Here is a 13658-nt window from a genome sequence, read left to right as displayed (position 1 = left end):
CTCTCTGATTGTCCCCCTTGCCGATATCACCCTTTTTTCTTGGTTCTTGTCAGATGTGCCCTTTAACTGTGTGCATAGTCATAAAACCCTAGAGAATAAAGGCCCTCTGACATTGCAATTGGCATCCGCATCAGTATCACTGTCTGCCCCATCCCCGAGCACCTCGACCCTTGGGCCACTGGCCCGGTCCAAAATACAACCCGGTATCTGGCTACATTTGAAATCAAATCATGAATCAAATCATAGATTTAGCATGGACTTTAGAGAAAAACTGGTTCCCTGATAACCTCCCCCTCCAATAAAGTTTAGTTTTCAGTAGCTTTGCGGCCTCTGTGACAGTTTGACGTGCCAAGAGAACACTTGGGAGTGTGACGTTATCACATTCTGTCCTTTGATACGTACATAGCTCGTACATAGCTAGAAAAGCAGCAGTGCCTACATCAGGGCCCACATTAATCAGCCAAATATGTCTTCCCTCTTCGGACATCAACATTTTACATTTAATAATTAGTATATGGTTTGTAGCAAAGTACTCCAGGACATCAGCAGGGCTCCAAATTATGTGGTTATAGCGCCCTCTATTGTCCAAGTAGTTCAAAGCAAACAATTCGCAGTGAAAGACACATCACGGAAAAACAAGGCGAATGTGTCATTAAAATGGTTTATTCCTTTTCCTAAACCCCAAATCTTGGATTGATTTGGCTGTCTCTCTATAAAGCCATTTACAGGTAGATTGTTTAAGAGAATATAATATATATTTTTTTGTTTTGTACGTATTTATGAAGAGAAAAGTTCATAAACGATTTTGTGAATCTGTGATTCAATTTCTAAGTTATATTTTCAAACTTTAAATGTAAGACTTCTCAAATAACTGAGTATTAATAAGAATACATTATAATATAACAACTAATAAGAGTTTTTACTTAGGCACAACTACATAGTTTTATCAAGACACACACGTTTATTTATTTGTCTAGATAGATAGATAGATAGATAGATAGATAGATAGATAGATAGATAGATAGATAGATAGATAGATAGATAGATAGATAGATAGATAGATAGATAGATAGATAGATAGATAGATAGATAGATAGATAGATAGATAGATAGATAGATAGATAGATAGATAGATAGATAGATAGATAGATAGATAGATAGATAGATAGATAGATAGATAGATAGATTTTCTTGTGAGGTTTATGTGATGTGCGTGTGTATAAGTGGGCGTGCGCGCGCGCGCGTGTGTGTGTGTGTGGGGGGGGGGAGTATGAATTGAGTTGCTTTCGACCTTTCTTATCGTGGGGTCCGTGAAAAGGACACTTCCGGTTTACCCGGAAGTCAGCGTAAGTCCCAAAGATGGCGGAGCAAGGTCCGATGGCCATAGCGATGCGGCTACGAAACCAGCTACAGACCGTCTACAAGCTGGACCCTCTAAGAAACGAGGTGAGCGGGATGTGCTTCACTGAGGCGATCGCGCGGAAGGAGCCGCAGGAGGCCGATTTAAGCGTTTACAAAGCAGGCACTCGCTCGTCTGTTGTCGCTGAGCTGATGGAAAGAGCGGAGAAGGTGGCGGAGATGAAGGAAGGAGATGCTGGCGGAGAGTGAGCATATCTTGTGTTATCAAGTCAAATCCCCGCGAAAGAACAGCTCCGGTATGCTGCCTTGGCCAGTTCCACACTCGGCAATGCGTCGCTTTTGTCAGCTTTGGAGAATGTAAACACCTCCACGGAGCGCCGGCTGCTAACCGAGTACACGCGCTCATGTGGTCTGTCATAGGCTAGCTGCGCGTTCGCGGAGCTGTAAAAGTGCAAAATGTTGTACTCGAGTTTCTTTCAATGACATGTTTTAATTCTGATGATAAGATAAGTGACAGATGCCCTCTCACCCCGTCCGTCCTTCCAGTAGGAGGTCAAAGTTCATGCAGTAAATTGAATCTTATTCACCCCCAAAACGCTCTCTGTCTCTGCTGCCATAATTAATAGTTCAGTATTACTCAGAATGTAGTCTGATTTTTCTTTCAATTCTTTTCCATAGCGCTTGTCCCCACGGGAATTACGGTTATCCTGAAGCCTATCCCAGCAGTTATCGTGCAGTCGGCGAGAACACCCTGAACTGTTTGCCAGCCAATCGCACGGCACACATAGACGAGCAACCATCCACATTCAAAGTCACACCTATGAACAATTGTCTTCCCAGTATTTTTTTAAGAAATACAAATTTTTTTTTGATGTATTGGATTATCCGCGTTGTTGGGAGACGTTTTATTTTCGGCGGGTTAATTGTTATTGTTTTAGCCCAATGCGTTTGATTCGCCGTCACTTACACACCAATTTTGGCTGTTTGGGAGCCTGGTCTGGTCCGGTCCCACTGAATAGCAGGGGTCTCCAAATTCTCTCGATATTATCAATTTCAATTCATAAGTAGTATGGATGCCGGTCTTGGTATGATGTGTTCCGTTGTGTGAGGTATATGTTCTGCAAATGAAACAGTGCCTCTAATAATCTGATGTCTGTGTTGTCAGGAGGAGGTGAAGTTAAAGATAAAGGACCTTAATGAACACATCGTGTGCTACCTTTGTGCCGGTTACTTCATCGACGCCACCACCATCACCGAATGTCTGCACACATGTGAGTAGCCCAAACATTTTGTTGTTGGGAGTAACACTTATTCACTGAAATGACCTCCGAACTTCGAACTCTTAGAGGAACTCTAATAGTTGTGTATTGTGCAACCAATATGGAGTTATTAGTTTTCAGGCCAACGCCAGTATTTGGCTGAGGAAAATAATGATAACCGATTAACTGACTGATTATTTTTCAAAACCAATATCTGATGAATGAAATAACTTCTCTTTAGGCTCCTTAACACTTAAACAATAAATATATGGATTACAGGTGAACATTTAACTGCTTTGAAATGCTTTATTTTTGTGATAAATTCCACACAGGCCAAACACCTTCACGTGGGGCCCATTAATAGTATTAGCTAACATACAAGCAATATTGTACAGGTGAAAATGTAACAGCGGAGGAGATGGAAGATAAGAATATCAATTAATTTAACCAAACAATAACACAACCGTTCCACCAGGGGGCGCTAAAGTAATTTAATCAATGTATTACTTTGCCCTAAACGCAAAAGAAAACGCAAAAAAATGGAAACAAAACGACAACTTAAATATTTAATGGATTTTTTTTTTTGACTGTCAAAATGATCTTTCTGAAACATTGAGGTGGAATTGAATCAAATAATGACCTTTGCCTCTTCTGTATCCTTTCCAGTTTGTAAAAGTTGTATCGTCAAGTACCTACAAACCAGCAAATACTGTCCCATGTGCAACATCAAAATCCACGAGACGCAACCCCTGCTCAACCTCAAGCTGGACCGCGTCATGCAAGACATTGTCTACAAGCTGGTGCCTGGCCTACAAGAAAGTATGTGGACTCCTTGGCATTGCAACTTCCAAAACGTGAGTAGCCAACTGATTTCGCTTGTGTTTGACACAGGCGAAGACAAAAGAATAAAGGAGTTCTATCAGTCGCGGGGGTTGGAGAGGGTCATTCAGCCTGCGGGAGACGGTGAGTATGACAAGAAAAATGAATGCAATTGCTTTTTAATGATGTTCATTTTAATCATCGATCATGTGTCGTGTGTGTTGTTTGTTCTAGATTGTGTGTCGGAAGCGTCAGGTTTACCGTACACCAGCTTCGACCACTCAAAGGCTCACTTTTACAGATATGACGAGCAGGTGTCGTTGTGTTTAGAACGGCTCAGGTGAGATGTGAGCTTTCAAAATGCATCAACAATTAATATTAGGATGAATTATTATCTTTTTTCATTGTGTAGTTCGTCACTCGCAGGGAAAGATAAGACGAAACTCGCATTACAGGTCAGTTATGTGCACACTCTAATTATATATACAGCTCATACTGAAAATTATACACACTGCAGTTCAAAGCCTTTCTGGTTCTGGAGACATTTGATTGATTCAAACAATTTCCTGTGTGTATGCGCAGCAGAAGTTTGTGCGTTGTTCTGTGCGAGCGGAGGTGAGGCATCTACGCAAAGTGCTTTGTCATCGGCTTAATGTGGAAAAACATCAGGTTGGTGGCATGCGCTCCCTCACTTCCTGTCTATTATTTATCAATTATTTGTGATGATTATTATTGTTGTTGTTATTGCGTTTGTCGTGCAGGTCCAGATGTTGTTCAACAACGAGTTTTTGCCCGATCACATGACCATGAAGCGCTTATGGTTATCACACTGGTTTGGAAAGGTGACATGACACATCAGTTTTTTTGTACATCAACAGTAAATTCAATTTGAGTGTGTGTGAGGGGGGGGTGGGGTGCCATTAAATAAAGAGGTTTATAATTAACACAAAACAAATTCAAACTTAAAATGAAAATAAACAACATATATACCAAATGAAAGTAAATGAAACAAAAAATTATTTTAAAAAAATCAATAAATAGTTGTAAAAATAATTTTAAATATTATAAATAAACCAACTAAATCATACATTTAACTCAGAAGAATTTTTTTTTTGAATAACACTCAAAATAAATACAAAATGAAAATCATTGGAGTAAATAAAATACACAAAATGTCCATCCAGCCATTCATTTTGTAAACCGCTTGTCCCCATGCGTGCTGTAGCCTAACCCATCAGTCATTGGGGCAGGAGGTGGGGGACACCCTGAACCGGTGCCAGCCAATCGCAGGGCACACCCAGAAACAAACAAACATTCACACTCACACCTACGAGCAATTTGGAATGCTCAATTGTCCGACCAAGAATGTTTTTGGAATGTGGGAGGAAACCGGAGTTTCCGGAGGAAACCCTCGCTGGCACGGGGAGAACATGCAAACTCCACGCAGGGAGGGCCAGAGGTGGAATCAAACCCGCATCCTCCTAACTGCGTGGCGGACGTGCTAACCAGTGCCCCACCGTGCCGCTACACAAAATGGAATAACGTTAAAATACAAAACAACAAACAAAATTATTGAAATTACATAAAAATAAAATTGCGTAAAAACAATAATATTTACATCACACAGGCCAAATTACGATAAAAATAATATGTATAATACGTAAACAAAAGTAACTAAAATAGACATACAAGTATCAAAGGATCTCTGGCAGAATCTTCCCAGTACATAATTTAGCTAAATGCATCTACTGTACATTTTGAGTGTTTTCCGAAACTTAGATTGAAAGGATGGGAGATGAAATATGTGAATATGAAATGTATTTATCATGATATATGATTGTTTTGTGTGTCAGGCGCAGCCACTAGTGCTTCACTACACCATCAAGGACAAACGTAGCAGATAGAACTGTTGGACTTTTGCCTTCTTTCCTTCCTTCGTTCCATCCTTCACCAACACAGCTGTACATATTTTGTATAATACATAATTCTATTTTAATAATAGTCTTTGTGCACATGAACTTATTTTCCCTCCTTTTTGTATTTTTGAAAATAAATTTAAAAAATCAAACAAGTAAAGGCTGGTGTCACAATTTCATTGCAAAACAAGAGGGAGACAGACATCCATCTTAAAATGATTTGTTAAAGGACAATTGAAGTGAAAACGTGTTGAAGGTTCCAACTGGCGAAGCAGCAACAGTAACAGTAGAGATAATGCAGTGCCACCTTGTTTCCACCAGATGGCGACCTCGTTCTCTTTGCATCCGGAATTCAGGTCATATTACCGCATTTTAATAGTCGAAATGTTCTTGGATCGTTGAGCTCGCCGTGGCACACTATGCCACTTCTATTTAATTTATGCACACATAAAAGTGTCACATGGTCGTAAATAAACACTCTGTTAATGTCTTCTGTTACGCGGTGGTGCAAAATTAAATATTGGCCTTCTTCAAAAGTGGACGCTGACAAACTGTTATGTCTCGTCTTGAGTGACAAACAAAAATAAAGAAATATTTAATGAAGACCTCCGAGAAAATGCAGAATTGTTATCTGGACGACACTGGATTAGGGAGATATACTTAATCGCGTGACCAGTGAAAATACATGTTTTACTTAAAAGTAATTTTGCAATAATTCATTGACAACCTGACGCTATTATTATTATTATTATAATTTTCTTATTATTACATGTTGTAGTAAAAGTAGTGAGATACACATGAAATAATATGAACAATAACACATTAAGACACAATATACACATTACATGCACACAATACAATCACAAGAATAAATGCATCACGATATAGTGCGTTTCTATTTTTCAAAAAAATCCCACTAAAATAATACACATCATAACACAAACACGCACACACACACGTCCACACACACACACTCTTAGACACACTAGACTCTAGTGCATTTGATGGCATATGCATACGCAGTGAGGGTCCAATTCTAAAAGTGTGCCTAATAACAGGCCACTTTATTAGGGAAATATTATAGTCAAAGGTCACAGGTGTCAAGGTCTAGTCCTCGGGGCCGCATTCCAACATGTTTTCCGACCTGATGGAATGCACATCACTAGTACAAAACAGTGCAGACAACCGTTGGTTGTGAGGTCGAAATAGCCGACTGGGTAATGACATGGGCTCTTGCTCAGTAAGAATTTGGTTTGATCCCAGATGTGAGAATATACATAATTGTGATTTTATTGTGCAATTAACCCTTTTTATTTATTATTATTATTATTATTTATTCTTTTTTTTACCTGGTGTAGTGTACCTATTGAAGTGTTCGTGAGGTGTACCTACAGATATTGTAATGTAAAGCATTTAACCAAATGTCTGATTTTTATGTTTTAATTGGCGAATAAAAAAACAAGGGATAAAACACCAGACAAGTTTTAACATAGATGTTTATTTGAAAATAATAAAAGTAAATTTCAAACCAGCAATCTAATGTGAAATTGCAGTAGATATATTGGATAACGATATTTTATATATGCATACACGTTATTTAAAAACTACTACATATATACTTTACGTCTTTTGTTGTATTATAACTGATTTTAATATAGAAGCTGGTGTAACAACAGATTTTTGTTGGTGGTGTGCCTCGAGATTTTTTCCAATGAAAAGGTGTGCCGTGAATGAAAAAAGGTTGAGAAAAAACTGCACTAGATAATGGTCAAAACAATACACACATACGCAATACTAAATAATATTATGCAACACAATCATAAAACACACACACAAGAAATGTGCACACAAACACGTAATACATATATTAATGCACGAACAAACATACGCATTTGTATTACACACAATAACACGCGTACATAGAAAATGTATCCATCTTATATTATGATTATGATGATAATGTAAGCAGACTTTTAGCACTTGCTTGCATCCACTTGCCACCTACCCCTCCCCACCTTGTCGGGCCTTGGGTGGGTTGCTTGTTGTGAGTGGGCCTAATAAAATGGGGGTGGCCACTTGACCTTTGACCCCGTGTGATCGCAGCCCATTACCTCCTTTGAGAGGTGGGAAACGTGCAGAGGGCTTGCACAACCGCACACATGCACATTTACATTCAGCCCCACTTCACTCACACATTTTTTTGACATTTATATTTAGGATTGCTGTCGAAAAGCTTTTATCTCCCAATATTGTCATGAAAATAGTTTTGAAAATTGTTTTGAATGTGTTTTTGTTTATAGGTAAAAGCAGAACCACTGACAACAACAATGACAACAACACAACAATCTAATTGTATTTTGTTTTGGGATTAAGAACAACAACAACAGCAACTACTGCTACTACTACTTCTACTACTACTACTACTACTACTACTACTACTACTACTACTTCTACTACTACTACAGATACATACCTTTTGTTTGGTATGGTTTGTTGTTTTTAGACAAAATAAGAAAAAATACTTTGGATGAATGGTGCCTTGTTTGTGTCGTTTCGAGGAATTGACATTGATATAATTTCAAATTACAAAAATGGACGTGCTTTGTTTTGGTTGTTTTTTTCACTAAAATATTTCTTTTTAATCTCAAAATCAGAATTTACATGCTTTTTATCTTTACTGGATATATGGCCTGTGCACACTTTGTTCTGAGTTAAAAAAAAATCAGTTTTGTTTTGTTTTATCACTAAATGGATTGCATTTACCTTTTGCTTTGTTTTTCCAGGTGAAAGGAAGAAATATTGTTTTTAGATGACTTTTCTTCTATTTGGTTTTCTTGCTTGTTGAATATATTTCAAATCACAACATTTATAGATACATGCTTTTTTGATTTTAAGATAAAAAAAATGGTTAAAACCATAAGATTTTAATCTACTGTCCTTTTTGTGTTTTTATAAAAAAAAAAATAAAGCATACTCTACATAGTTTTGTTGGAGCTGTTGGTCTTTTGATGTAACAGATTTTTCCTGTTGTAGTACTTTTGAAATCACAACATTTTAGGATATGTTCTTTGTTTTGTCTAATTGTTCATCAGCTGTTGTCCTTTTAAAAAAAAAAAAAGCGGATTTTGACCCAAACGGCGTCATGGCGTGCCGCCGGTGCGTGCATGTTCTTCACGAGGCGTGTTGTCTTCACACGGGGCCCATTTGCTATTCATGGCTGCGCCCTTACCTCTGTCCCACCCGGCTTGGAAGGAGGCCAGATGCGTGGCTATGTTAGTGTGGTGCGTACGTGGAGCGATCAATCAAGTGTCTCCTCCACGGAAACATGCGTGGAAGCATATGGCGCAGGGGGCGGCAGAAAGCTGCGAGCTTCTTGTGTCAAGAGGACACAGAAAGAGAAGAAAAGGAAGAAAGCTCATAGTGACGTCATGACACAATCACACTTTAGTTGTTTTTTTTAGGGGGGGGGGGGGGCGTTAACCAGGCGTCTGTTTAACAATGTTTGTATAGCCCCCCCATACACACATCCAATTAAACTTTTGTTACTTATATATTTTATTTTTCCTCCTTAGAAAATGCATGATAGCATTTTGCATTTTAATATAAAATAACAGATACTATTGAAGTAATGAATCATATATAATAACAGTCTATATATACATAAATTTATATCTCGAAGCCCCGCAGAAATTATTTAACTCACCTATAGGTTCACAATGTATTATAATAATAATACTAAGCCTAAAATAAAGCAGTTTGATTTTACCATATTTAAACACAAATTCACTGTGGAAATTGAACATCTTTTACAGTAAGCTACATATTTTAGATTTAATATTGATTGCTACAAGTTCATCTCAATGTCAGTTTTGTAATTTATCATTAAAAAAATAGATCACATTTTAAAACCATGTTAATCTTTTTGTCATTGTTTTACAATTCCATCTATTAAAACATAAATACTGTGGACTGTTATGAAATTATTTTATGTCAATAATAATATTTACCAAGGTAATGTGAATTGCTGAAATTATACTTTATTTTTTAAAGTGAAACAAAAATAAATCGATTTGACTCAAAACTGTCTAAATCGATCAATCAAAAATGTCTTTTCTTGAAATATCATAGAGTCTTTATTTACACAGATGCGGATTAAATACATTAAAATTCTCGTGTTGAACTTCATATATATTTATATATTTACTGTATATATACACAGGCTGCAGTGGCTCATCATCATGATCATCATCATCATCATCTTGGTAATGGCCTTTTAATAATGGCCTGTCACTTATCCAAACTGGAGTAAAAAAAGCGATATGAGCTACTAAAATGTTTATTAAGAGAGTAAGTCCTCTTTAAAAGTCCCATAATAAATTAAATCGAAGGAAAGAAGAAGAAAAACACTTCTTTTTCGTCAATATCCGTGCAAAAGTTTGGGAAATAAAAAAATGCCCCTTTCTAAATATTTTCTGTTTGTAAAAAGCAAGATGTCAGTCGTCAACTTCGATCTCCTCCTCGTCCTCCGAGAACTCGTCGGTGGTCTGTCCGCGTGACGAGGAGGGCGACTGGGGGAAGATCCGGTGCGAGGAGGGGGTCCCCCTGGCCGGGGATCCGCCCGGAGAGCTCCCTTCGCCGCCTTCCCCTCCCGCGCTTCCTCGACCTTCCCCCGAAACCTCGTCATTATTGTCCATGGCCACGAGCTTGTGGAGGGTCTGCGGCGTGATCTTCTTCAGTGACTCCACGTCCGCCTTCATCTCCTCCAAATCGCGCTTGAGTTTGGCGCGCCGATTTTGGAACCAGGTGATGACCTGCGCATTGGACAGGCCCAGCTGGCCCGCGATCTGGTCCCGGTCAGCCGGAGACAAGTACTTCTGGTAGAGGAAGCGCTTTTCCAGCTCGTAGATCTGATGGTTGGTGAAGGCCGTGCGAGACTTTCGCCGCTTTTTGGACGCCTGCCGCTGGCCGAACGCGTTCAGGTGTTCCCGACCTGCGAGCAAACGATGGTCTTAATAATAATAACAATAATAATAAAAGTTATTTCAAACATTTGCGTTAAAAAGACTTTTTCCGTTGCTAATATGCTGGTGCCAGCAATTTAATTTGATTTAATATTCACGTAAGAAACTTATTTATTTCACGACTGAATATCAAAGATGATAACGAGATATCGCTGATTGTCCAGTCAAGCGCAATCTGAAAAGACACGCTCGTCTAATAACGTCAATATGGTAATTTTATTGTCACGCCTCCAAATGCCTAAATACACAGAGAAATGAACACCTAAAATGATTCTTAATGTTGTCTTTGTTCATCTGTTTTAGCTTCATATTTTGACTAATGGCATATTTATTAGTGGCAAATTTATGTCATGCTGTCACGCCACCAATGCGCAATTACATACACAATAGGCAACCACGTTATTCTCTAATTCAAAGCAAACATATTTATTTTAATATCTATCTATCTATCTATCTATCTATCTATCTATCTATCTATCTATCTATCTATCTATCTATCTATCTATCTATCTATCTATCTATCTATCTATCTATCTATCTATCTATCTATCTATCTATCTATCTATCCATCTATCTATCCATCTATCCATCCATCTATCCATCCATCCATCAAGAGAGGATACACATTCCCCCCAAAAATTGGCTTCTCAAACTATTTACAAGCAATAAAAGAGAGCAACTTGTTTGACGTACCTTCGGCAGCCTGTATGACGTTGACCTCGAGGCCCTTGAACGTCTTGCTGGCCAATTCCTCCAGGGCGCACAGCGGCGACGAAGGCGTGCCGATGCCGTTTCGGGCGCCACTAGCAACGGTCACCTTCTCCAGGACCCTCGGCCTAGTCGGACATACGCTGGACGCGACAGAAGAGGCGGCGGATTTCTTGACCGAGGGCTTACTGAGGATGTCCTCGATACTGAACGGCGTCAGTGGCTTGTTGGAGTTAGCCGGTGGCGGCAGCTGGTCCAGGGGGGGCCGCCTTCTGTCCTCGCCGGCGGACTGCAACACGGAGCCCGCCTTCATGTCTTTACTAGACGTCATCGCCCGGAGGAAGAGGAAAATAAAACCAAAAGGGAGTGGAGAAATAGTTTTCTATTTCATTCGTGAGGCAGCGTGGAGCGTCCACAAGTGGTTCCGCGGGAGTTGTGCTAAAAATGTGTCCGCCTTTGCGCTCGCATATTCCGGCAGCGTTCATTCGCTCGCCTCCCCCCCCCCCCGCCCCGGTCAAAAGTGCGCCTCTAGTCCGCGGAGCTCCATGCAAATGCTCGCCAAGTGGCGTCGGTCTTGCAGTTTGGGGGAAAAAAAAAAAAAAAGGACAAGTAGACGGAGGAGAAAGGGGGTGAAAGTGTTCCAAAGCAGGAGGAAGCAGAAGGTGACTGCTAACGAGTTGTTGTTGATTGGCCGAGGCTCAATTAGAGCGAGGCGACACCACTTCGCTGACCCTCCACCGCCCCCACCGCCACAAGCACCACAGTTGCGTCTTAAAGGGCCGCGCCCCAAAATACGCACTCCGAATCAGGGTTGAGAGGGGAGGAGTCTGATGTTGCTGCCGATGATGAGGAGGAGGATGATATGCTTCCAAATATTTACTCTTACGCATTCTTGTACAGAAAGAAGTCCACTCACTCAATAAATACATACCACAAAACACACGAGTTGCTAAGAAGACAAGTCGTGCGCAATTACGCACTGAAGTGGACCAATTTGACACATTTGAGGTTTCTGCTGACAAAAAGGTACAATTAAGTAAGCCCAAACCATTTGCATCGTTAAAATACAATTAATTATGCAAAAATATGTATGAAAGAATAATACATAACACGACGTTACAAGGTTAAAAAACGAAATTTCTCACTTCCACATTTTATTTATGAATGTAGTTTGACAATGTTTGATTAGTAATTGGCTATAGTTAAATAAGATGGGATGGTATACATGAAATGCTTGTTTTGAATTTTTATTTTTTATTTTTTTTACAGACACATGATATCTGTTAAAACAGACCATAAAAGACATACTCTAGAAAGATACCACACATGTTATGTTTTGGTTACTTAGATCATGTAGACATTTTTTTAGCACTTTATTTGAATTATGTTTTCAATATCATTTAATACATGCTATTTGTATAGTTTATTATTGATACGTTTTCAAACACATTTTAAACTGCACGAAAACAATAAGGCCAATTTAACGAGTGTTTTTATTTATTTATTTCATACTGTATTAGTTTTGTCTTATTATTCGTCTTATTTGTGATTTTTGCATTACAAATAACAACAATGCTTGATCGGTTAGATCACGATGGCCTGGAGCTAATTTTGTGGTCATTAATTGATGTACATCAAATATGAACCATTATATACTGAATAAAGGTTTGGATGAGATATGTGCACGTGGAAGGGAATTTGTTTCTTTCAATGTTCAACCAAAAATAAGCATTTTGGCCCAGGTGATGAACAAAAACCTTTTTTTTTTCTTTTTTTTTTTAAATCGTTCGGCAGCACGTGTATTTTACACTTTTGACGTGTCAGCATTTTTTCCTCCCTTAGTGTGTTCGTGTGTGTTGTTTTTAAAGTGCACTCAGTGGTTGGCCATTTGCATGGCAGGAAGATGCGTGTTGTTACGTGCCAACATGACCATATGGTGACACGAGAAGCCATAAAACAGCAGGGCTTTCTATTAAATCTGCCTTAGGGGTCTTTTTTTTAAATTATCATTATTATTTAAGAAAGACGAGTGTACTTTATTAAACACAACAATTACTTTGAATTAAAGAAGGCACTTGTAAAATTGAATTTGTAACATTGGAATATTTTACGGTAATACCGTTTTTCTAAACGTCGCTATTTTTTTTATCGATGAATAAAATCGCAAAATTAGATTTATTTATTTTTTTGCTTGAAGCTGAATCACTATCACTTGACCCCATCAATCATCAACTCTTTTAATTAGATAACTCCCGTTCGACATTCTCGCTACATTCGCGCCTGTCTACAACGACGGAAAAACATACATAAACACAAAGACGTGTGGGTAAAACTCTTGTGGTAATATTTACATTATTTAAAATACTACGATAAAAAGTACACCGCATAATTAAAAGTACAGTGAGACATGCTGCAGCACCTAAAGGCAATTAGTCTCAACTAATTAAATAAGATGCTTTAAATAGGCTATTATAAATTCAAACAGAATTAGTGATCAAAATGGAGGGCTATTTGTGCATGAGCCACAGTGCACTTTTTTTTTTTTAAACAGAACATCAATACGTTTTACAAACATA

General features: G+C 38.7%; 2 protein-coding genes across 3 annotated transcripts; one reads left to right on the top strand and one right to left on the bottom strand.

Moving 5' to 3' along the window:
- Positions 1 to 1316: 1316 nt before the first annotated feature.
- Positions 1317 to 5513, top strand: pcgf1 (polycomb group ring finger 1). Of its 2 annotated transcripts, none has more exons than XM_061290364.1 (9): positions 1317 to 1446; positions 2525 to 2630; positions 3285 to 3437; positions 3510 to 3581; positions 3672 to 3777; positions 3850 to 3892; positions 4023 to 4106; positions 4199 to 4279; positions 5291 to 5513. In XM_061290364.1, the coding sequence occupies exons 1-9, from the start codon at positions 1360 to 1362 to the stop codon at positions 5339 to 5341; spliced, it is 783 nt and encodes a 260-aa protein (XP_061146348.1). In that variant the 5' UTR covers positions 1317 to 1359; the 3' UTR covers positions 5342 to 5513. The 2 variants fall into 2 exon arrangements, with proteins under 2 accessions (XP_061146348.1, XP_061146340.1); XM_061290356.1 differs by having other exon boundaries at positions 4020 to 4106.
- A 3857-nt stretch (positions 5514 to 9370) lies between these two features.
- On the bottom strand, positions 9371 to 11842 carry lbx2 (ladybird homeobox 2). The gene is made up of 2 exons (XM_061292461.1): positions 11068 to 11842; positions 9371 to 10343 (listed from the first exon to the last, which is right to left on the bottom strand). The coding sequence occupies exons 1-2, from the start codon at positions 11411 to 11413 to the stop codon at positions 9847 to 9849; spliced, it is 843 nt and encodes a 280-aa protein (XP_061148445.1). The 5' UTR covers positions 11414 to 11842; the 3' UTR covers positions 9371 to 9846.
- Positions 11843 to 13658: the final 1816 nt, after the last annotated feature.

Source organism: Syngnathus typhle, linkage group LG1, assembly GCF_033458585.1.
Source record: "Syngnathus typhle isolate RoL2023-S1 ecotype Sweden linkage group LG1, RoL_Styp_1.0, whole genome shotgun sequence".
Lineage (NCBI taxonomy): Eukaryota > Metazoa > Chordata > Actinopteri > Syngnathiformes > Syngnathidae > Syngnathus > Syngnathus typhle.
This window is presented reverse-complemented; position numbering and strand designations above follow the sequence as displayed.

Bases quoted from the DNA above. Each gene is read 5' to 3' on its own strand.
- lbx2 (XM_061292461.1), bottom strand. From the start codon at position 11,413: ATGACGTCTAGTAAAGACATGAAGGCGGGCTCCGTGTTGCAGTCCGCC. The intron at 10,344-11,067 runs GTACGTCAAACA...GTTTGCTCGCAG, and splicing joins CGTCATACAGGCTGCCGAAG to GTCGGGAACACCTGAACGCG.
- pcgf1 (XM_061290356.1), top strand. From the start codon at position 1,360: ATGGCGGAGCAAGGTCCGATGGCCATAGCGATGCGGCTACGAAACCAG. The intron at 1,447-2,524 runs GTGAGCGGGATG...CTGTGTTGTCAG, and splicing joins TGGACCCTCTAAGAAACGAG to GAGGAGGTGAAGTTAAAGAT. The intron at 4,280-5,290 runs GTGACATGACAC...TTTGTGTGTCAG, and splicing joins TATCACACTGGTTTGGAAAG to GCGCAGCCACTAGTGCTTCA.